Source organism: Crotalus tigris, unplaced genomic scaffold, assembly GCF_016545835.1.
Source record: "Crotalus tigris isolate CLP2741 ecotype Arizona unplaced genomic scaffold, ASM1654583v1 scf7180000019068.10715455, whole genome shotgun sequence".
NCBI classification, from domain to species: domain Eukaryota; kingdom Metazoa; phylum Chordata; class Lepidosauria; order Squamata; family Viperidae; genus Crotalus; species Crotalus tigris.
The window spans coordinates 4,847,100-4,871,335 of NW_024097358.1; the positions used below are offsets into that span (position 1 = coordinate 4,847,100).

Consider the following 24,236-nt stretch of genomic DNA (forward strand, 5'->3'; position numbering starts at 1 on the left):
GTAGTCCTCGACTTACGACTGGTTGAGTAGTCCTCGACTTACGACCAGTTAGGGGTCACGGCATTAAAAAGGTTGAGAACCACTGCCATACACAGACGAGGGAAGAAGAAAAGCAGCAGAAAAGCAGTCTACCCTTGAAATGAGAGTTTTCTGTTTCACTTTTAGACTGATATTATTTTTTTAAAAAACGGAACTTGCTTTTTATCAGTGGGCTTTGTAACATGCTCTGCACAAATAGAAATCAGGTGGAAAATTCCAGGGAAGACGGAGTCCCACTTGCAAGCGACATACACACAAGGTGATCCAACATGCATTGACTTATGCACCGATACGTTTAATTAGGACAGTGATGGCGAACCTTTTAGAGACCGAGTGCCCAAACTGCAACCCAAAACCCACTTATTTATCGCCGGATGCCAGGTGGGCGCGGCTGTGGTGGTCATGGCAGATTGGGTGGGTGTGACCAATGTGGGTGTGATCACCTCGATGTTGCTTGTGGGGAGGGATGCCTGTGGGGGCTGGGCAGGGTTGGGGGAGATCCAGGGGGTCTCTGCCAGGTGGGGAAGAGGGAACAAGGTTGGCGCAACAGTCTAAAATCCACTTCCAAAATTCAGAACTGATCGCTGAAAGTACTTCAGGCTTAAACCAGCTTCCTCTTAGTCCTTTCAAAAGGTTTCGAAATGGAAGTCATAGATCCATCCAATTTACTATTCATCTTGCCTCTCTAGTTCCGAAATGGCACACTAATTGAAGAGGTGAGCAAACACACTCCAAACGGTGTTCAGACAGGAAACAAAGCACTTGGGAGCACCTGAAATGGCAGAGTGAGCAAATATGATTTGATGCAAATGACTCCTTTGTTATATAGTTCCCTTCCTCTTGCACCCAGTGGGTATCAAACTAAAGTGAAAATATATTTACCTGCAGGAAACGGAATGAATAGGAATAGTATGTTGGTTAAGGGCTAAGAGAAGCCATGTCGTCACAACCGTGGGAAAAACACCATGTGTCACAAATGGCTCAACCTCTCTGGGTAAATAGGTATTCGTTGGTCTAAATCATTACTGAATCAACCCTCTCATTTCTGGCGGATTTGATAAATTTTCCTTTCCGTTTCAGAAATGGTTGTAGCGCTGAAGGAGGTTGTGATGCTGAACCTGGAGGACATTATGGGTTGGTAGCTGAAGTTCTGATTAATTAAGGTATATTAATCCCCCAAAGCTGAACTTATGAGAGTTAACAGATACAGACGTTCCAAAACCATAACTAATGATTGGCAGGCAGGTTAAACTTGTTCTGACTAGCTACCTATTTGTTGAAATTGTGAGTTTTTTTTTTTAAATGCTTAGGCAACTTAGCTTTATTTTAGGTTAGAAGTTGAAAGGAAAGTTCTCTTTCACCCACATGGATCCACTATTTAAACTTAATTGCTATGCCCAACAAAACTTACCTGGCCTTTTTTTTTTTTTCAAACCCTACTCCTTCAATTTGGTATCTTTTGAACATCTGCTGACAAAGGAGAAGAAAAACCTGGCTTGATTTTGCAGGGGCTATTCTTGTTACTCAGAAGCTGTTCAAGTTTCTTCTGGAAATGGAGTACTATGTAAGTAATAAATCAATTCTGGAAAATATCTTTTTCATTTCACCGATCCCTGTGGCTAAATATGTTCCTTATTCTTAAATACATGGGCTGCTTCAACATTTGTAGCTGACACAACATCAAGAAGATTCCATTTCAACATCCTTCCCACGTGCGGATACTTTTGATGGCAACATCAAGTTGAAATGTTTCAATGACTTCCTTCATTTTGTGCATTTTTATTATGGCTATTATTCAAGTGATGGGCTTGGAATGGGAAAAAAAGTGCAACTATTGTTAGAATCAACAAAATCCTCTGTTGAAATGGATTGACCTAAAGTTGTGAGAGACTGGAACATGGGCCTTTTCAAGCTATTCCCAAACTTTTCACATTTTTGAGTCTCCGTGCTAAATTCAGCAATTGATTTTCTAGTTTAAAATAATGCTGATATTATAAAATATCAAATTATGACACCTTATTCAAAGAACCATTTTGTCCTTCAACAACTTAAGACTGGAAATCTCCAATGTAGAACCCATCGCTAGATAAATATTAAAGTCTGTCAAAGTTAAAACTAGATAAATATTAAAGGCAACGCATAGTTCAGATGAGCACATGTATCTTCTGGACAAACCCAGGGACTCTCTGTATGCAAAGATAACTTTTGAAACTGTTCTAATACTGATGCTGATGCAGCTATGGCCCAGCCCATGTATTTCTCTACATGTTTCTAAGGCATTCTTAAAAACCCAAGTGGCCATCTAGCTACCTTTTATAACAATTTGCGCTATCGAAGAAACCACCCAGGTGGTGATAACGTTTTACCAAATAAGTGAATCAACCCTGCATCTGTGGAAAAGATATTTAATTGTAAATAGAAAAGGTAGGCCAAAGACAGTTTTAAGGGCAATTCTTCTGTATAGGTAATCTAAATGATTTATAAAGATATACGTTTCATAAAAGCACTGAAAGATAAAACACAGCAAAGCACTAATCAAAATACAAGGTATAGGTGGAAATAAAGGAGATGCACAGAAGTCTGAACAAAGCGTAAAGCATTGTAGCACTTGGTAATCTTTAAGGCAGTATGGTCTGTGAGTTATTTGAAAGTCAACACGTGTCTGAAAGTTCGTGGCCCCGTGTTAAGTCAACATTTGCAGCAGGCAAGATAGACCCAACTATATCAACTGTGACTGAGAAGTAAGGAAATAACATTTTTATACATATTCCCTTACGTTTGCCTGAGTGCAAGTACAAAGCTCACACAAGGCAAGGGGTTTATGTGTGTGTGTGGAGGGGGGGGGGAATCCATTTCTTTTCTCTTTGTATTCAAATCCCATTTACAATTGTATCTACCTTTCATTCCTTTCCATCTGCAGAGCAGATCTCGGCTATGAAATCTTTATTCTGCCCTGAAGTCCGGTAGGGACTAAGTGCTTACTTACCTATTTTTTTAAGGATGTACTAAAGTTTAGGGCCTAAAACAAACTTATTTCTTTTAACAGTGAACTTTTCATCTGTAATGGTATTTAGGATTGCCCTCCAATTCCTTGGTATATTATCACAATACCGTACAGACCTAAATCACTCCTTCACAATTCAATGTAATTCAATCATGACAGACTTCGAATTCTGCATAAATCTCCAGCAGATATAACTGCTGATCACGCTGGTTAGCAAATGTGGACGCTGAATGCCAACAAACCTGGATGGGGTGGGAGGAGAGAGATAGACACTTAAACGGAGGGATTTAAAACACCATTCGCTGGAAATGCTAAGAACCGGAAGACCACGCAAATCAAAACATAATCAGAGTTGTCCAAAATAACAGAGAGCAACAACCAAACGGCCACACAAAGCTGCCTCTAGAGGTCAGTCATGATTCGGACAATCTTAAATTTTGTGCAGCTAAAACAAGTGAAAATTATGTGCATCTATCTGTGTATCAGTTGGATTGTTGAGACTGAGACGATGGGCACAAGTATGAACAAGGAGCGTTTCTTCTGTAAAGCTTTGTTGGAAGAAGAAAGGGCAAAGGTCACAGGAGCGGCGGAAGAGCAGGAACACAAGAGAAGGGGGACTTCACTTAGGTGGCTCTAGATAAAACGCATGCAAGGACGTCCGACTTTCCTGTGACTCCTGTCCGTTTTGCAGCCAGCGTGGGAACACTGTGAAAGAGTAATAGTGCCCAACTTTCTTACGTTTTAGGCTATGGATATACAACAGCCACAATCTTCAAAAGGAGGAGTGCGAAGAGTCACTTAGAAAGCTTGTTGCCCAATTCCCTCTCTCCGGTCTCATGACCTTCAGACTTGAAGGATGTCCCCTCGGAGAAGTGTGGTGAGATGCCATTTCCAGATCTATGTCTTCAAGTTATCTCCTTCCACGCTCTTTTTGACCAGTACTAGCAGGCGATAAAACCTTTTGTTGGTCAGGTATCCTGTACTATTTCAGGAGGTCTGATCATCAGCACCTGCTGTCGTTGGTCAGTCAGATTAAAGGAATTGTGAGAGATGGACACTTAATGGTGCCATTTACCTACAAATTTCTTGAAGGGCAGTCTGGACTCCAATTCCAGATATCAGCCTATTATCTTTACGGCATCTTATGTTCGCATTGGGGGGGGAGGGATGCTGTGATGTGAATGTTAACATCCTGTCCAGCAGGTAGTAGCATAGTAGGGGAAAGATTAAGCCTAAAAGTTTTGGGAAAAGAACTTGAAATGTGTTCTCCATCTGCAGAATTATCCCAGCCCAGCTTGGGCTGGTCACCTTGAAAATATGATTGGCTGCGCTAAGGGTAATATTTTCATATAGTTAATATATTACATAAATACTGGTTTTTGTTTTCTTTTTTCTTCTCCCAAGTTACATCCCTCTAAGAAATGTGGTTCCCAATATAAAAAAAAACACTCGACCCACAGTTATTCACCGGCTTCTTCGTCTATCCCCTAGCCCCATGACAACTAGAGCAGGGCTGGGCATCTATAGCAACTTTATGACCTGTGGACCTCAACTCCCAGAATTCCTGAGCCTGGCTCAGGAGTTCTGGGAGTTGAAGTCCACAAGTCGTAAAGTTGCCGTAGCTGTCTGCTCCTGGCCTAGAGGTTAAATATTTTTTTTCTCATAATTTTTCCATCCTCTTTCCTGAAAAATACGTATGGAAGATGTATATAGAAATCATAAAAAAACATGCAGCATATGTACAAACTGAAAATTTTTAAAAATATCAGCTTCATATACATGTCAATCTACTTGAATATATATCAGGAATTAAATATAAAAAATTACACTTTTTTTCCCTAAAAAGGGGGGGGGCATTGTTCAGAGGCCTTGGCCAACTCCTTAAAGCTGTACAAAGGATAATAATCAGGAAATGAGTTTAGTCAGAGATCTAATTCATAGCTTTCAAGCTGGTTTCTATCACATAATTCATTTACATAGCGCAGTTTAAATCAACAATTATCCTCCTTAAAACTGTTCTGCATCTCAGAAGATTCATAGTAAAATAAAAAAAAGTCACAAAAACATTGGCATTGTAGATTTGTAGATCCCTTCCAAAAAGATTAAACAATTAATTTTGGAACTGTAAAAAAAAACTATTTACAGTATTTCTTTTTTTAAATATTTTGCACAAAATGTCTAAATTCTGAGGGTTTTTTTTTTTATGATACAGGAAAATCACCAGAGCTCATGGCTTAAGTCCAGTAGCATCTTCTTTGACAAAGGACTCAGTTCTGCACACCTATGCATTGCGCAGACCCAGATTGTACTGCAGTTTTCTTAACCTGTAATGTAACAGAATGCTCACTTCATCCACTCAAACAGCTTCTTTGTTAGTCTGGAGGCGGGTCATTGCCTCCAACTTCTGCCTATAAGCTTCTGCTTCTTGCTCTTTCTTCAGAAGTTGCTGGCGATATTTCTGGGCTTCCCGGTTGGCCTCATCCAGCTGTTTTTGTAATGTCTCTCTTTCCTACGAAAGTCAAAAACGAACAACACAAACATCGTGTCATCTCAAAGTCAATGACAGTTTTATAACTGTCTTTAAAAAAAATTCTCAACGGGTGAAAAAATAAGATGCAAGAACTTTGGGACGGAGCAAATTAGATGTTCTTGGAGTCGTGACGTAGAAATTTAATGTGTTGTACAAAAACAATGCCTGCATTAAAAATCAAGTACCACTTGTATAAATGCCACATGGAAACACGAGATTCTGAGATGTCCTAAAGTTGTTATATTCTGGGAAGAAATAATTGCACGTTTTATTTTGACCTTGAGAGGTAGATTATATTTGGACAATTACAAAGAAATATGCTTGTTTTTTGAAACTCTATGGTAAGATTTTTCCATTTGTGTGTGTGTGTGTGTGTGTGTGTGTGTGTGTGTGTGTGTGTTAGAAATCCTTGTTTTGCTTTTTTTCCCTTAAGTTTTGTTTAATAAAGATGTACAGTAGGAGAATACATACACACACACTAGCTAAATATTATACTTTACTACAATTTTATTCTAATAAGTATACACAGCAAGAAGTCTTCTTCTAAGTATAGTCTCAGTGCCTCCAAACTAAGAAAATAAAATTAACAACTACCAATCAAGTCAAAATAAAAGGCATTGTTGTTTTAAATTATTAACATTTTCTAGTCCGAACTTGGGTTATTATCAAGGTTTACTTTTCCAGATTCTCTAAAAATGGAAGTAAAGCAGTTGTATACAAGGGCACAAAGGTAATTCCACTTTCTGCCAGTTAAAGGCTACCATGTTTTGGCTGCAAAAATCCATGGCAGTAGTGAGTTTTCCATTTCTTCAAACCAAGTATGGTAACTCCTCAACTTATTAAAACAAGATAGGCTCACGGGGTAAGTTCCAGAAGGAAACCTGCAGTTTTAAGAACTGGAGAGCAACATAAATATTAAACTTCAATTCTAATAAGGAAAATTGAATCATGTATACACATTCTGTTTCTTGGAATAAGATTTATATCAGTAAAACATCTGAGAGAAGAGAGACTACTCATAGAATATATCATTGGTGTGGGACTATACATTGTATTTTCAAAGGATGCTGCTAGAATTTGACTTAAAAAAAAAGGCAAAATCATCTAGTGTTTTTATTTGATGAATCAGAACAACTTTGTAGTTAAAAAAAGAAAAACAAATTGAGTTCAAAGCAAGTGATTTATTTCCTTCTTCTGAAGCACTTTAAATAAACTGATGTAAAAAGCAGCATACCTGCTTTATTAAAATAATTATCTCAGCAATCACTTTGTTCTGACCTTTACACAGCAAAGGCTTTTTTTAAAAAACCTCCATGCTTTCACTAACCAATGAATGTTAGTCCTTCCACAGATAGTACTAAAAGCATCGTCCATGGCTTTACTGCAACGAAATAGGGGGGCAAAAACTCAATCTCTCTTACTTTCTCTTAATGCACAATACTAACCATGTTCCAAGCCTAACTGAGTTTAACAGGATTTCCATCTACCTAAATATCTTGTTACTGTTCTTAAAAAGGGTTTTTTTTTCCAGCCCATTATTTCAAATTCTTTCATACATATGTTCAAATTATCCCAGCCAAACGGCACTAATACTAAAAGAAGAACAGGCAGCGCCTGGGGCTAGAGTCAAAACAGGAATTAGCCTGGAATTGTTACGTTCTCACAAAAGGTCTAAAAGTCCAACCTGTCCTGAATTCTGTTAACTCTTATCTAGTACTGGTTTAATGCTGCTGACCACTAGTTGACTAGATTCTTGTGTATAGGCACAAAAGTATTCTGTACTTGTCTTCAAGTACCAAAAAGAAAATCACAATTATAAAGCAAGACAACCAAAAAAAACATTCAGTTTAGAACAGTGGTTCTCAACCTGTGGGTCGGGACCCCATTTGGGGTCGAACGACCATTTCATGGGGGTCGCCAAACAACGCAGTCCACCATTTCCCCCCCCCTTTTCCAGGTTGTCTCTGCCCTGCTGAGCCCGCCAAAAGCCCCATTCTGCAAATGGTGCTGCACCAGTTGAGTAGTCCTCGACTTACGATGGGTTGAGTAGTCCTCGACTGACGACCGGTTGGGGGTCGCGGCATTAAAAAGGTTGAGAACCACTGGACTAGATTCTTGTGTATAGGCACAAAATTATTGCGTAGTTGTCTTCAAGTACCAAAAAGAAAATCACAATTACAAAGCAAGACAACCCAAAAAAAAAAAACATTCAGTTTAGAAAATCAGAATCAAACATCTCGACAAACAGATTCCTTACTTCTATTTCTGCCGATTCCACCCGACTTTCAACGATCTCAATACATGGTCTCTTGAGTGGAGGCTCTTCGCTGATTACTGTTTCCTCTGCAATGTCTGTGGCTGGTACTGTAAGTACTTGAATTGAAATAAGTTTGGATCAAAAACTATAGAAGTTAACAGTGGATGCATTTGGATGCTGGGATAGAAGGAGATCAAGTAATTAAAAGTGTTTATTGAATATATCACTTGGAAGAAAACTTGCCATCCAGCCTAACTCTCTTGCTAAAGTCAACTCCCATCCTTCATCATTTTTAAGGGTTGCATTAACGGCCCGGCCGCACTGTCTTAAGTCGGTTCATTAAAGCAGCCCCATCTTTTTTTTCAGGCTCCAGGTGGGCAATTTGAGGCCAGTCATTCTCTCTCAGCCCAAATCACTTCACAGGGTAGTTGTTATGGGGAAAACAGGAGGAGGAAGGAGCATTAGACAGGTTCTCCACCTTAAGTTATTGTTAAAAAAAATAATAAAACCATTAAAAGATGTGGCTATTTTAATGAACAAAGAGAGGGGATATGATTCAGGAAATTCTGAAGCAACTCTTCAGAATAATGTTTAAGTTGTGATAGCCCTTTTAAATAATAATAATAATAATAATAATAATAATAATAATAATAATAATAATAATAATAATAGAGAAAGAACTGGAGAAGATAACAAAATACAAAGACCTACAAATGAAAATAGAAAGACTGTGGCAAAAGCAAGCAAGGGTAGTACCAATAGTAATAGGCTCCTTGGGCGCAATCCCAAAACAACTGGAGCACCACTTGAACACCACTGGCATTGACAAATTCGCTATTAGTCAAATGCGAAAGGCGGCCTTACTAGGAACTGCTTTCATCCTGCAATGATACCTGTAATACCATCAAACATCCACATCTGCCTATCCCAGGTCCTGGGTAAGGACTCGATAGGTAGACAAAATGCCAAATCTAGTCTGAACATCTGGCTGACTGTGCAATGATCCATAATAATAATAAAGTTGGAAGAGGCCTTGGAGGTTATCTAGTCCAATCCCCTGCTCAGGCAGGAAACCCTATACCATTTCAGACAAATGACTGTCCAGTCTCTTCTTAAAAATTTCCAGTGTTGGAGCATTCACAGCTTCTGGAGGCAGATTATTCCACTGGTTAATTGTTCTAACCGTCAGGAAATTTCTCCTTAGTTTTAGGTTGCTTCTCCCCTTGATTAGTTTCCATCCATTGCTTCTTGTCCTGCCTAGTTTTGTTATGTCACGATTCCATGGGCAGAAATGTGATTGTAAAATGTGGAGCTCTTCCCCGCCCCCCCATTCTGGAAACTGAGTCTAAGACATATCCATAAGTGTCCTCCACATTACTTTACACTCCATCCAATCCTATTCTTCATTATCTGTTTTCTCTAAATTGCTTTCATAAATATTAAGTTTAACTTAACTAACAAAGTAGGACAAGGAAGAATTATTAGATACATTTTGCCACCTTGAGTTGTCTATATAAATAATAACGGCAGGATATAAAATAATTAAATTACAATATATGTTTTTCAGGGAAAAAAAGGTCTTAAAAGTTCTATTCCTGGTTTCTACTTACCTTGCTGCCCATCTGGCATGGTCACTATAATGGGTTGACCCATTCCGCTGGTGGGAATGGAATGAAGATTTCCAAGCTGTATCCCGTCTGTTACTATGGTAATAACCTGCTGGCCTCCAGAACTAACTACTTGTTGAATTGCACCATCCACAGATTCAGCGGTCACCACTTCTTCTGTGGCCACAACTTTCAAACAAACAAACAAATAAATAAAACACATATAAGCAAGTTTGCTTTTAAAAAAATATTAGAGGTAGGATCTTATGAAAATGTGGCAGCATGGGCTGTTCTTTGTTCATTATTCCAATGGAGTCAGGATTAGTACCTTTTATAAGAGATCCCATTCTATTCCATTTTTTTTCCCCTCAGCACACTGAAAGCCAGTCCATCTTCTATGCAACTGTGCGTGCTCATCCTCATGAGCTTTTGGGGAAGAATCTCTTCCCCATCTTTTCTCTGCTAAATTATTTCACTTCTGCAAAAGTTGTGAGTTTACTGCTTTGCAAAAATAGCCCTAACAATCACGTCAATCTTATACCTTAGTGTTTCCTTTCTGATTACTTATGCAATATTCTTGGGTATCTCTAGAAGTTCCAAAAATTAAATTCCTTTAACCCAGCAAATTCTTTACCAGTAAAATACAAGTTGCACAAATTGATAAAGAGTTTAACAGAAAAACAAATAATGTTATTTGACTTTCAGATACCACATTAACGCTCATTATTAATTTTCCTCTGGCTCTGGGAATTTATACTCTAATTTGTTGAGTTCATTTTTGCTGCTTCTCTGAGGTTTTAACGCAAGGAACCTAAAATATAAAGTACATCACTACCGGTATCAGTTCAAGAGCTACATCTCTATGCATGCAATATTATATTAAGAACAAGCCTTTGAAGTTTATTAACAATCAGATGGACAATAAAAAAGCTTTATTTCAAAAGCTATGGCATATGATTTGTGACAGAAATGTCAGACATCGCATAAAATTTGGACGCTTTCATCTTTGCCATGATTGCTTCCTTACTTACAGTGATGTTATTACTCAATCGCGGTCTGCAATTCTTGCTTGCGGCATATTTCTACCATTATTGAAAGAATAATGGTAAACTCAGGATTTTATGAAAAACAAAGTTATGCCATAGCGGAGACACATATAAATGGGCTTGCTATGGCTGACTCCCAGAACCTCAGAGAACCTCTTGGTGTTAACACGGCCAACAAAGTCAATTAGTCCTTTCTACCAAATCTGGAAAGTAAATGATCATAAAGAAGTATTCCCAGTTGCACCATGATTTACTAGAGGGAATTATGGGCTTGCAGGAGTGTTCATTAGCTTTGTCTGCCTTGTCCTTGCCTCAACAGTCACCTGGCAGCAGCTTCTGCCATCAGGGTACAAAAAAGGGACATGCATGAAACACAACAGGCTGTGTTGAAGAATCAGTTCCTTTACCTCCTTGGAGTATTTCCATTTTAGCCAATCATTCTGTATACAGGCTTGTTTTTCTCATTTCTCTAAGCCTGTTTGCAGGGACTGTCCTGTATTTATTGACCTCGTGTCAGCCACTCAGGAGCAGACGATACAGAAGCTTTCAATGAATTAAGGTCAGGAATATTTTCAAGAGGAAAGGCCCCCCACATGGCACTGTGATCTTTACACAGAGGAAACAATCCTCCATAAATGCCGCAATCAACATGTCACAAACATTTGTGTACAAAACATGATTCAGGTTTTCTCCTTTAACCCAAGGGGTCAATCTCAAATTATAGAGAGATATCTAAGACCTCATTTTAAAAACAAAACAAAGACAATGCTTTGTCCCTCTCCGAAAGCTTCCAGAGAAAGAGAGAACAGTCAACTGATATATTTCTTTACAACAAATAGGGATCCAAGCCAAGGCAGTTGGCTTTCCTGCTCTGCGTAGAAGTCTGATCTCCCTTCCTACAGATCAGACTGCAGAAGAAGGCAACGCTGCTTAAGGAAGCAAATTCAGAGGTCACAACAATATCAGGGCTTATTTGTCTTAAAAAGAACTCAACTGACAATCCACTAACGTTCTTCATGGAAATAAAAAAATATCTTCTTCATTTTCATTTAATTTTATTCTTTTTGTTACTGGTTTAAAAAAAATTGATTGCTTAAGTCTGTTTTATGCCACGAGAGAAAAAACATCAAGCTTAAAAAATAAATTTGCAATGAAATACGGTATTACATCAATGCTGAAAACTGGGCTGTAAACCAAACATGATTTTTTTTTTTTACCATGAATCCTTATTTTGTATTTTTGGAACCATATTATTTTTCCTCACCTGGTGTTTCTGACGAGTTGGACAGTGGAGCTGAGGCTTCTGCTAAGGCAGCCAGCGTTGCCAGAACGGAAGTTGAGGAATTACCAAACTGGACAGCAGACATTCCACTGTCATCTATAAATACACAATCCATAAAAATCACATCAGAAAGTCACATAAATCTACTCGCCCATTACATTTGAAATGAGAATGATACCCTCCTTAAATTCTTGATCAAACAGACCCCATTCAGCTCAATAGCAAGCACAGATTTATTCTTCTTCAGGAGGCAAAAGTAGTCCGGAGTGAAATAAATGGAGTGGCACCAGCAGAATTCCCACAACCAACCAAATAGGGAAAGTGCTTTGACATCAAACTATGGGCCCAAAGCTAAACTTTAGACACTGTTAAAATCATCCCATGCAGCTTGAGCCTACACGAACAATCCAGGAGATGAAAACAGCAGCAAAAGGAAGGACATATTTGATACAGTTTTAGCACAATCTAGGAGCACAACAAGGAGCTACCAGCCAGCTTGTATGGAAATTGCGAAATAAAACTGCAATCTGGGTAGGAAGATCAAAGGACAATGTAAGAAAAAGGGCTTCCCTATAAAAGGTACTCTGTGTGAGTGTGGAGAAGAACAATCCATCTTACCCATGGGAGGGTGCCTATGATGTCCTTCAACATGTACAGAGGAAGACCTCATGCGGGCAAGAGAAAATGCTGTTGATGTGGCCCAATACTGGACAAATGTCATTTAAATTTAATCCTATGCATTTTACCTACTACTACTACTACTACTACTACTACTACTACTACTACTACTACTACTTCTTCTTCTTCTTCTTCTTCTTCTTCTTCTTCTTCTTCTTCTTCTTCTTCTTCTTCTCTTCTTCTTCTTCCTCCACCTCCTCCTCTTCCTCTTCTTCTTCTTCCATATCCATTATCGGACGTTGGCGATCATGCTGGCGATCCTGTTTTTATCAGCAGCCGCACAAAAAACTGCTGCCGAGTCATGATATATTTCTATGACCTATTTTATACTTATTTTACTTGCTCAGTATTGAACGTTGTATGTCTATAATTTTACAGTGCTTCTGACATGGATAAAGCACAACCTTATTCCCAATTTAATAGAGTGAGAAGGCAATTTGCAATCCTTGGTGCATGTGACTCTCTGCTGTATGCGATACGAATTCCTACCTGTTAGATTCACAACGCCACCAGGTCCAATGATGAACTGAGGGGTGGCTGCATGAATCGTCACTGTGTCGGGGCTTTCTGGATTCGTGTTGATTTGGTTCTGCATTGCGATCTATGAGCAAAAAAACAATGGTGCTTTGTTTTGACACTTATTTGAGGGGGGTGGGGGGGAAAGAAGGGGAATTAATTTTAAGGTGAATATAGTACAGAGCAGATGTTCAGAAATTACACACATTAAATTTCAGACAGAGTAGCAATCAACAGCTTATTGTAACCTATAGCTCATGCACAGTGCATTGCTATTAATATATATTCAACATGGAAAAATATCTGGCAGACAGTCTTCGGAATAATTGCATTAGCTTCAAGGTGCAGAGAAAGAGGGAAGATAGTATGTCAGGGGTCTCCAAACCTTGCCCTTTTATGACTTGTGGACTTCAACTCCCAGAATTCCTCAGCCAGGCATGTAGTATGATGATAAACAAAAAATGATTGAGGGCCATGGAATCAATCATATATAAAACCACAGCCTAAAGATTAAGCTACAAGATTCTGGGAAAAGCCTCACTGGAGTGAGTTTTGAGTTACCTGTAGAATTTCTGCCATGTCTTCATATCCGTTGTCTATGGCAATGTCTAACGCAGTCTTGCAAAATTTACTTTGGGTATGGACATCTGCTCCGTACTTTATTAAGAGTTCCACTACTTCTTGATGACTGTGTTCCGTGGCCCAATGCAGAGCAGTCATTTTCAGCATGTCTTTTGCATTTACATCTGCACCGTGCTACAAAACATACTCAATTAAATTTCTTTCAAAATGGAATGAGGCAGTCAAAGTTAATGTTAGAGTCAGCATTGCTTGGAATATATATTTTTAAAACTGTGTCCTTCCTTTTAAACTTTGTTTATGCTGTCAGTTTCCCCCCTCCAAGACGATATACTGCAGAAAATTAATTTAATTAATGAATTCATTATTGCCATGAGCTATTGGGCAGACACATTCTCAAAACAGCTGATCTTAGAAAGTAAACAACAGAAGATAAAAATCTGGTGTGCAATGACTCGTGTGCCTCTCTCAGCATGACTTCAGTCATTTTTTTCGCTTCAGAAATAAATCTCTTCATCTAAAAATAACGTTGATAAGAATTCAAGTACTATTATTAATCTGATAACATAAAGGAAAGTCTAAAATTTTCAGTGCAAGCAATTTTTTAAAAGGATTTTGGACTGCTGCTGTAGAATTTTCAGAAAGTGAAATAGAAGGAAGGCCTTGAAACAGGAAATGGGTGGGCAGTTTCATGAAAAATTATTTTGGTTAGAAAAGGCAATTGTCAAACCATAACTTAGAGAAATTAAGCTGTCCTTTTTTAGATTATATTCTTTATACTTGTTTTTTTTCCTGTTATAGAAAACTTATTTGAACATAACTGTCAAATTGTCGATCGTGGCTTTTAATGTAAAGGTGTTTTAATACGCCATATAGGATTTAAATCATATTGTTCCTATGGTTTGATTTTAGGCAGCGTACCTACAAATGGAAACCACTTTGTACATACACCAAATGGTGCTATTGATTCTCCTACATCATTCATTTGATATTTAAAAAAAAAATATCTTCCCATGTGCCCGGAAATATTCTAAAAAACTAACTCCTTTAGATACTGGAGAAAAAAGAATTTTCAGTCTATTAGCAATCACAGTCGTAGTAATCATCTTGGTACTCAACTGCTTTGAAACTCATCTAATTTGACACGAAAATTTTATCAACGTACAAAGTAGAACTTGTCAGTGTCAGCTGCCTTGTGACTCACTACATCAGGGGTCCCCAACTCCAGGTCTGTGGACCAGTACCAGGCCACAGCATGGTAGCAACCGGTCCACACAAACAAGCAAAGCCCCATCCACGGGATGCAGGCAGCACACAAAACTACGCACCCTCCGGTCCGTGGAAAAACCTCTCTCCATGGAATTGGTCCCTGGTGCCCAAAACGTTGGGAACCTCTGTACTACATTATTCCTTATCAGAAAAAAAAAAAAATAGCTTGCCTCCCAGAACCAATTAACGATGAATGTCAAGGTACCACCGTATGTCCTGTTTCAACTCTGGTGTAGGTGATAATAAATGGAAACCTTTTTTTTTTTTTTTTTACCTTAAGCAAAACTTCTACAATGCTTGCATGGCCTTCTGAAGCTGCCATGTGAAGTGGCGTCCGATCCACTTTGGTCCTTGCATCTCGACTTACTCCTGCTCGTAATAACACTTCCGTAGTTGAATAGTGTCCATACTGTGCTGCTAGATGAAGTGGAGAGGTCCCCAGCTGCAGCGTAAGACGTGAAATAGGATATTTGCACATAATTATCCCCTTATTTAACAACACATTAAAAAATACCATATTCACTTTTGAGTACCATTATTATTATTATTTTAAAAAAACAATCTTATGGAAATTCTGATGCATTACGCTGTTTTTATCTTTCTTATTTCCCTAACTTTTTGCTTTGAAGTCACTAATCTTTGCTCTACATAATCGTCTAATCCTTTCCCATAATCTTTCCTTTCGTCCTAAATTAGAAAGGAACTGCTAACTCTTCTTTATTAGAGCGTTTTGCCCAATCTCACAAATATCCAGTTCTAAAGGAAAGTTGTGTTTTCTTTTAATTAAACGTAGTATTGTAGTCATCAGGCAAGCAATAAAACCATCATGATTTTATGGTGAAAATCTCACATTCTAACCCAGCCATTTTTACATGCTCATCCAAACCAAAAGCCAACATTTTGAAAAATTATGCTGCATTCTACATATTGTCCTTTTTGGGTTTTTTCCTACTGGATTTGATTCCCAAAATAGAAGCAGAAAAGGTTGAGTACTTATTCCTTTGCCCCCCCCCCCGCCGCCAAAGGGCTGGACTATGTCAGGAGTTCCTACGTAGTACTATGCTTTTTCTTAGCAAAAACTAAATAATGAGGGCAATTGGATAATATGTTCCAGCAACTTGGTTCATGAGCAGTAAATCTGGCTTCTTTGTTATCAAAGCCCATGACCAATACTTCCACACACATACATGACCAATCTAAGAGAAAAAACGATCAACTGAAATGTGGAATGTCATCAATATTTCAACAATGAATAAACTTATTGGACATCAACTTAATCGTGTTTAACAATTAATGAGAGCAAGAGGCACTTATATGACATAAGACACTCTGGCTGTGTTTTGTAATTTCCATGATTGTGTTATTCAAATATGAAAAGAGTTTCAGGGAGGTGAGATAGTGTAGCCTGCGGGCTAAGAACCCAATCTTTGGATGAAAGAACCACGTACTTTTAGCAAGCCTCTACCTACTGCAGATACTCATCTACAACAAATAACAAACTAACTCATTTTACTGGACCTGTTCACCTCACAGTTCGTGCACTGAGCTGAACTCATACCTACTATTAAACATTCAAATTTAAACAATTTTCTTAAGAAGAAGACACGGAGATTCCCTTGAATCACACTTGCCTCCTAAGGACAACGTGCATTCATCTGCGTCGTTTCCTTGACAGCAATATGAACAATGCCAACAAAACAAATAGTGCAAACACAAACCACCAAACATGTAATTTTAGGGTTTTTTAAATAGTGTTTTTACCCAATCTGTAGTAAAAGGTGCTCCATTGGCCATCAGAATGCGAACTTCATCATCCTGGCCGGCTCGAGCAGCTTCTAAAAGCTTCTTTCCCAAATCTACCAGGGACATCTAAAAAATATTTGAGATTTAAAAGAATTGTTGAACGTCGATAATTCATAAAAGGAGCAAATACTATGTCCTTCTCGCAGCAAAATGTATTAGCTTTCTGCAGCAGCTAAAAAAAAATAGGTACAGTAAATTAAAACTTAATGTAAAGTTTAAGTAAAAAAAAAAACCTTAACTTAAAACTTAAACTAGAACTTCTACATGAAACAGAACATACCGTAGCCAAAGCGTGCCAGCAATCTTGCCAGGACAGGTCCTATAAAACAAATAACTTGATAACATTTTTTCTAGTTTTGCTTGCTTTAAAACATTTCATGCTGACTCCCTAATTTATATTGACCTAACTGGTAGGAGACAGACAAGTGGATAGTTCGGTGGTGCAACAATACAATACTAACGAAGATCAGCACCTTAATCATAGTAACTACAGCAGAATGTCTTCCAGTTTCTAGCCTGGTGGTCCACCATTGCACCACACTATTTATTTACTTAAATCAGGGGTCCCCAACACCCGGTCCGTGGACCAGTACCGGGCTGCAGCATGCAGGCAACCAGTCCGCGCAAACAAGTAAAGCCCCATCTGCGGGATGCAGGCAGCACACAAAACCACGCACTTTCCGGTCCGTGGAAAAACCTTTCTCCACGGAACTGGTCCCTGGTGCCCCAAAAGCTGGGGACCTCTGATTTAAATCTCTTGATTTTTAGAAATGTATCTTTGTAACATTTAAGATACCTTTATACATATAACCCTTCATCATATGGGATTATAAAATAGATTTGATCAATTTGAGGCGAAAGTGCGTATTTGTAGAGCTTTCTTTCTGTTCTTGTCATCCCCTGATCAGCTTAGATTTGTAAACTGGGCACAATTTCTGCATGACTAATGGAATGTTGGGTTGTTGTCTACTCAACCAGTGACTGACTTCCTGAGTACAGTCACTTAAACTGAGTGTTCCACGGAAGTGTGTACTTACAGCCACAAGTGCCATTTACAAAAACACACGGAGAAAATGAAAAACCAGTTTACTTGTTAGGATGCCAATGTAAACATATTTAGGTCTAAGCCCCAACGAACTTAGGCTTCAGCTACGTAAGTGCTGTGCAAGCAATTAGTTAAATGTTTGCATTACTAAGCCTAAAAGACTATATAGTGAACACAGAAAACTGCCACATTCAATATCTTAACATGCTACTAAATTCTGCTAAACATCTATAGTTCACCGGCAATACTCAAATCTCATTTTTCTTTCTTTTCAGATAGATCCAAACTCTCAAAGCTTTTATTGAGTTACAGTGAAGCTTTGAATGAAAATTTTAATGGCATAAGCACTTAGAAATTCCAACTGTTCCTGCTCAGATTCAGAGCTCTAGAATGCTCTTGAATACTGTGATTATTGTTAGTAGGAACATTTTTCCACCTATTCTATTCCTCTAACTTCAGAGGCTTTCTGTTCTAGTTCGAATCCAGTGACAACTGTGCTTCATCTTGTAAATTCGTGGCTAGATAACAAATCTGGAAATTTAGAATGGAGCAACATATAACAATCGCAAATACTGTCTTTCCTTTGTATATTGCCCTGAACAGCTTTCAAGAATCCACAGTATTTTTATTTGTGCTGATTTGTAACAACTCAGGTACCAATGTAAAAACTTTGGTGAAAAGTTTATGGTGAAATTCCTAAATGTTTATTAGGGCTATTTGAATATCCATTTCTCTTCCTCCACAGGAATGCCAAACTGCAAAGACCAAGCAGAAAATATTTCATGCGCTTCAAAATCCACTTCAGCCCTAGTCCCTCTTCCTAAAGTGATTAATAGCTAGTTTCTTATTTATTAAAATTAGGTTTTCTTGAATACTATAAAAAGTAACGGGGGGGGGCATTTAGTGGAGAATTACTTTGCCGAAGTGTGTTACAGCAATGCAACACTAACACCATAGCAACCAATTGTAAAGATTGTTTTTTTCTCATGATTTGGAATGTATTTACGTATCTTTTGTTTATTTATTAACTTGTTTTATTTTGTAACCCTTTTGAGCCTCAGAGAGAATCTGGGAAGAATATAAACGGGAAGGGAAACTTCAACCAATATTCACCAACTAGTTGCTGGATGTTATTACTGTATCTTTGATATTTGAATAGAGGATTTCCTCCCCTTAAACGACTACAGAATTGCAATGACTTTCCCCACCGTCACCACTGTATTGTTTTTAATATAACTTTATATAACATCCTCAGCTTTTTCCTGGAGGCCCTCAAATTGTAGTGCTAAAAGGGACATGTGTTTTTTTTTTTATCTGAAAGGACTATGGACTTCGTATTTTAAATGTCTATCTTGTTGGGTCCTGGGAGTATTAACAAGATGCAAAGTGCTGTAGATTCTGTAAGTATACCCTCCACTGATGTCTGCAGGTCCCCTTGACACCCTGGGTATTCTGGCAGACTTCACATGCTGAAGTTGATTGATTTCAGAGATGAATTGGCTGGACTCCCGTTTGGGGGGGGGGGGAGAAACACTGCAATTCTGCAGCATTTCCTTTGGAGCTGCAGGACAGGAAGTTTTCCTTTGGCTGGACTCATCCCTTCTCCTGGTCCCCTATGGTTACCCTGCACCTCTTGAAATGAAGCGGTGCCTTGCTATTCTTCCTGTTTTCTGACTAGAATAAAGGTTGGTTTTGAATAACCACCCACTAGCAAATGCAGAAAAAAAAGAAGAAAAAGGAAAGAGCAGGGTGCCAGCTAAGGACCATCTCAAAAACATCTATTTACCAGCTGGAGGGAATACTGGCCAGAGAAGGGGAAGGGAAACCACTTGCACTCCCAGTGGAAAGATAAGGGAGAATGACATTTTAGTAAATAAATACCCACACTCAATGGACGGACAAGGATATACCACCACAAAACTGGAAAAAATCCTCATCAGAGTTATTTTCAAATTTTACTTAGTAATATGGTAGCAATATTAATTACTTAGTACTAAGTAACTATTAAGTACTTTTAGTAATATGTTTTCGCAGTAATGTTAATCAATCCAGAGCCGTTTGCTTGTTTACTTGTTAATGTTACTGTTTTAATAGGATTTAACTGCAATCATATTGAGGAGCCAACTTCACTGATTTCAACTGGGTTTATTTTGAATCAATATTGGTTAATTTCACTGTTTTAACAGCCTCTTGAAAGTGAATACATGAGATCATCTTTGAGTGAATCATATGAATTAGGGGGGAAAGTCTGAAAAAAAGGTGTGTGTGTGTGTGTGTGTATGCAACTTCTTAGATACAATTCAAAAACCTCTATAGACAAATATAAAAATGTCTCTTAAATTCAATTTGCTGATGCCTGAAAAACTAGTCTCAAATTTTTATCACAGGAATAGCTTTATTAAAAACAATGAGGCTACAGGAAATATCTAAACATTACTGTTCAAGGAACTCAACAAAGATCTGAGATGTATACCCAAGCCAAAACAAGCCAATTTGATGCAGTAATAATAAACATAAATGGGACTTGCACAACCCTGAGTATCACACACAAATTTAGGGACTTCAGAAATCATGGCTTCTATTCTGAATATATAAAAGAAATGGGACTGACATTCTAATTCAAAAGCACACCAGAAGGGTGAATTTACCATTATGTGTGGGTTCAAAAAAAGATAATTAGGCTCTTTGACCCTTAAATTACTTTCAAGGGCTCCGATCAGATTTAAATTAAATCTTATGGTAAAGTTAAGTAAACTAAATATATAAACTTTCTTCTGAGAGCGGACAACAGAATTTCATTTTTTAATGTGAATTAGTGTGCTCATAGTAAAAAATGACAATAAAGGTTATCTGATCTTAAAAGGCAAATAAGTGTACTTAGTTGAGCAACCTGACCCATAAACCACAGCTCAACAAACCAGGGTTTAATTCAACAGGAAGAAGAGAGAACGATCTCTTAATTACAGGGGAGAAGAGACCACAGATGGGAAGCTGTGAGTTACAGACAGTGACAAAGGAGGAGAGAGAGGAAGGATTGTATTTAGAGAGCGTCCAGGGCAGCCAAAACACGGGTCTGGTGGGAATCATTCCTTGGGCTTCCTGGAATGGGAGGATTTGGAAGACAACTCCAAAGAGGCCAAAGGTTACCCTTTATTGCAGCCCACACAAACCAAGTTTGGAAGCAGCCAGCATCCCTCCCTCCCTCCCAAAGAAGGAACAGGCATCACAGGCCATCCAGGGGTCTTGAAGAGGTTGACAACCCCACCCCAGGAGACCCACTTCCTGGCTTAGAATAGAACCACAGAGTTGCAAGGGGGACCTTGGAGGTCTTCTAGCCCAACCCCACCCCAGGAGACCCACTTCCTGGCTTAGAACAGAACCACAGAGTTGCAAGGGGGACCTTGGAGGTCTTCTAGCCCAACCCCACCCCAGGAGACCCACTTCCTGGCTTAGAATAGAACCACAGAGTTGCAAGGGGGACCTCGGAGGTCTTCTAGCCCAACCCCCTGCTCAGGCAGGAAACCCTATACCAGGAGTAGCCCTCGGTTGTGGTTGTTGTTTTTCTGAGCTTGGTTTCCTTGCAAACCTTTCATTACATTAGGGGTCTTCAAAGGTGGCCCTTGAGGAATTCTGGGAATCCACAAGTCCCAAAAGGGCCAAGTCTGAAGACCCCTGCATTACAACCACTAGGCAACATCCCCCTATCGACACCCTATCAGACAAGCGGCCGTCCAGTTCCTTTTTAAAAACGCCCTTCTTCCCGGCGAAGCCCCCGGCCCCATCCCTCCCACCCACCCGCCTTGGACCCTCCCCACGGCCTAAGCACCCCCACCCCTCAACCTGGAAGACCGGATCAAGCCCGCCACCCGAGGAGAGGGGGGGGGAAGAGAAGGGCGCCCGGGAGCGCAGGGTTGGCGAGCGAGCGGCGGGCAGCGCATGCTCTAGGAGCGGGAGGGGGGGAAGGGGACGAGCCCGACCCGCGTCGGCGGAGGGGGGGGCACGTGTGAACGCCTGGGGGAGAACCAGGACGGGGGTCACCCCCCCCTTCCCCTCCTCCCCCCCCCTCGGCTCCTTCCCGCCGGGAGCGCGGCCTCCCTGCCCGGCCCGCGCCCTGCCCTCCCCCGCCCCGCTCCTTCGCCAAGCGGCGGCCCCCGAGCGCCAGATCCCCGGAAGGCCTCTCCCGTCCCCGCTTTTCCCCGACAGGAAATCCTGGCTGGGTTGGGCGCTGGAAGGAGCGGAGGGAGCCGCGGTAAGCGCCGGGTTCCGGGGGAAGTGGAATTATTTTTTACCAGCGAAGAAGAGATCAACTTCCACATCCGGTAACAAGGGGCCCCCTCTACAAAAAAGGCGCAGACTGACCTGGAAAAGCTTGGCCGGCCCGACGGCCATCGGAGGTGAGGCGGGGGAGGAAAAGGAAGGGAGGGAGGGAGGAAGCGCGGCGGAGGGAGGCGGCCTCCCCTTACCGTGTCGCCCGCGCCCGGCTGACCGACGAGCAGGGCCGCCGGAGGAGCCCGCCGAGCCGCTTCTCATAGGCGCCCGAAAGCCCCGCCAAAGAGTCCCCCGCTCGCGCGCGGCGGAGGGACACGGGCGGCCGCGCTCGCGAGCGCTGAGGCGAGGAAGGAAGGAGAGGCCCGCAGGGGAAGAGCGGCGGCGGCAGCAGCGGCGGGAGGAGGAGTTGGAACAGCGCGGGGCCAGGCGGGCGGCGGTAGTGGCTGCGCCGCGGTCCTCTCGGAGCGGCACCCCGACCTGAGGGGCGCTGCTCCCCTCATGGGGGGCGCGGGGATGGTCGGGTCGCCCCCAACGGGCGCTGCCAAAAGAAAAAACGGGGTGTGTGTGTGGGGGGCGGGGGGGGGGGAAAGGGAAGAAAACTCGGCGGAGGGATACGGCTACCTGAGAGTCCGACTGCGCAGGCGCGGAGATCGGGAGACGGGGGAGAGCCGAGGCGAAAGAGAGAGCCGCCATTTTCTGCCGAAGCCTTTTTTTTTCCCGCTCGAAAGGGGGAGGGGAGCGGTGGAGGGGAGCCGCCGGCGCGCCTGCGCGTTGTGGAGCGCGCGAGAGGCGCCTGGAGTTGTTATTTGATGCGCGTGTTGACACGCAGGAGTGCAAACGAGTGGGAACTGGGCACGACCCCCCCCACCGTCCTGTTTGGGCTCCAGTGGGGGGGGTGAAATGCAGGACTTAAACCGTGCAAAGTCCCTTCAGACTCTTGAACGCATCCCCACTTATGTCCAAATTAGACATTTTTTTTTAATTTCCAGTCTGCAAAAAAAAAAAAAGTATTTAAATTGCAGGAGCTTTTTACTCCTCCATGAATAGCTGTCAATTGTTTTGGGCTGCAGTCTGGGGCTTCTGGACTTTGGAAGCCAACCCAAGAGTTTAATGCATCTTGATTGTGCAGAAAGACAAGAGATTGGAGCTAGGAAAGTGCATGTGCAGAGGTGTCCAGTCTTCTGGAAGCAGGCTTTATGTCCAAGGGTTACTTAAAACTAAAAATCAGCCTGGTATTATGGTTTGTTGCACAGTCAGCGAGATGTTTAGACTGAATTTGGCTTTTTTGTCCACCTATAGAGGCCTTCCCAAGAGCCCAGGATATACAGATGGTAAATAATATTAAACATTGCAGAGGATGTCAGCTCTTCCAAGTAAAGCTGCCTTTTGCAATTGACCAGTGGTGAGTTTATCAGTGCCGATGGTGTAATCAAGTAGTGCTCCAGATGTTTTAGATTGCATCCAAGACACCTATTACTCTTGGTACTGTCTTAGGACATGTTTATTTTACTTCTATTTGCAGGCCTTTATATTTAGTGATTTTCCCCAGTGTTTTCTGCTGTATTGCAATGTCCATTGTCCAGAGATTTCTTTTGATTATATGGCAGATGTTTGTCTGCTTGAATTCTAAAGACTCAGCAGTTTAGCTTCATTTTCTAGTCACCAGGAGCCAATGCTGACTTGAAAGTACAAAATTATTATAACTGCATCGTGATGTACATTAATATATATATCAGATAACTATAACACTAACTAGTCTTTGTTTTTGTTTCAGGCAACTTATTACTTGAGACAAAACTGAAACAATTTGAAGATAAAAAGGGTGTTCATCTCTTTACATAAGAGGATCCTGTATTTACTGATGGATCATTTTGGATAAATCCCAAAGGCCATCCAGTTAGTAGATGGAACAATGGCTAACTTATCATGAAGATGCTCAAGTAAGAAAACATATCCCGTTGATTGATGTAGGGAAACAACTTAAGAGTTGACATAACTGGATTATATACAGAAGTTCTGTGACTTACAATACAATCTGAGCTTCATTTAAATCCTATCAGTAGATAAAGAGATTCTGATTAAACAACATATCAAACAGTATACTGTGTTGTGTCTTTATTAAGCACATTGAATTAATATTCAGTCTTTGTTGGCAGAATTATGTGAAGCATGAATAAGTTAAATTACATGTTCTATTACAGTTATGCCTCTTCCCAACAACTCACTGATAGTTTTATACTGTATTGCATGAATAGTTCATTTCAAGTCATACCATATTTTGGTTGGTTTAAAATCAGTAGTATCTTGGCCAT

At 40.5% G+C, this 24,236-nt stretch overlaps 1 protein-coding gene and 1 long non-coding RNA gene across 6 annotated transcripts; one reads left to right on the forward strand and one right to left on the reverse strand.

Annotated features, from left to right (window-relative positions):
- Positions 1 to 1,165: 1,165 nt before the first annotated feature.
- LOC120315218 lies at positions 1,166 to 4,489 on the forward strand. Its single transcript, XR_005558628.1, has 2 exons — positions 1,166 to 1,603; positions 1,709 to 4,489. It is a non-coding gene; the product is annotated as an uncharacterized LOC120315218 (long non-coding RNA).
- Positions 2,431 to 23,214, reverse strand: GABPB1 (GA binding protein transcription factor subunit beta 1). Of its 5 annotated transcripts, none has more exons than XM_039359198.1 (10): positions 16,891 to 16,929; positions 16,569 to 16,676; positions 15,082 to 15,249; positions 13,521 to 13,715; positions 12,933 to 13,044; positions 11,748 to 11,861; positions 9,441 to 9,626; positions 7,831 to 7,946; positions 5,391 to 5,552; positions 2,431 to 3,285 (listed from the first exon to the last, which is right to left on the reverse strand). In XM_039359198.1, exons 2-9 carry the CDS (start codon positions 16,674 to 16,676, stop codon positions 5,400 to 5,402), a joined length of 1,152 nt encoding a protein of 383 aa, XP_039215132.1. In that variant the 5' UTR covers positions 16,891 to 16,929; the 3' UTR covers positions 2,431 to 3,285; positions 5,391 to 5,399. The 5 variants fall into 5 exon arrangements, with proteins under 5 accessions (XP_039215132.1, XP_039215135.1, XP_039215133.1 ...); XM_039359201.1 differs by lacking the exon at positions 2,431 to 3,285 and adding an exon at positions 22,119 to 22,482 and having other exon boundaries at positions 4,431 to 5,552; XM_039359199.1 differs by lacking the exons at positions 2,431 to 3,285; positions 16,891 to 16,929 and adding an exon at positions 22,546 to 23,214 and having other exon boundaries at positions 4,431 to 5,552.
- Positions 23,215 to 24,236: the final 1,022 nt, after the last annotated feature.

Excerpts from the sequence above, each read along its gene's own strand:
- GABPB1 (XM_039359199.1), bottom strand. The coding sequence starts at position 22,617 with ATGGCGGCTCTCTCTTTCGCCTCGGCTCTCCCCCGTCTCCCGATCTCC. Across the intron at positions 13,716-15,081 it reads TTGTAGAAGTTTTGCTTAAG|CACGGTGCAGATGTAAATGC; the intron begins GTAAAAAAAAAA and ends TATGTTTTGTAG. Across the intron at positions 5,553-7,830 it reads TGGAATCGGCAGAAATAGAA|GAAAGAGAGACATTACAAAA; the intron begins GTAAGGAATCTG and ends TGACTTTCGTAG.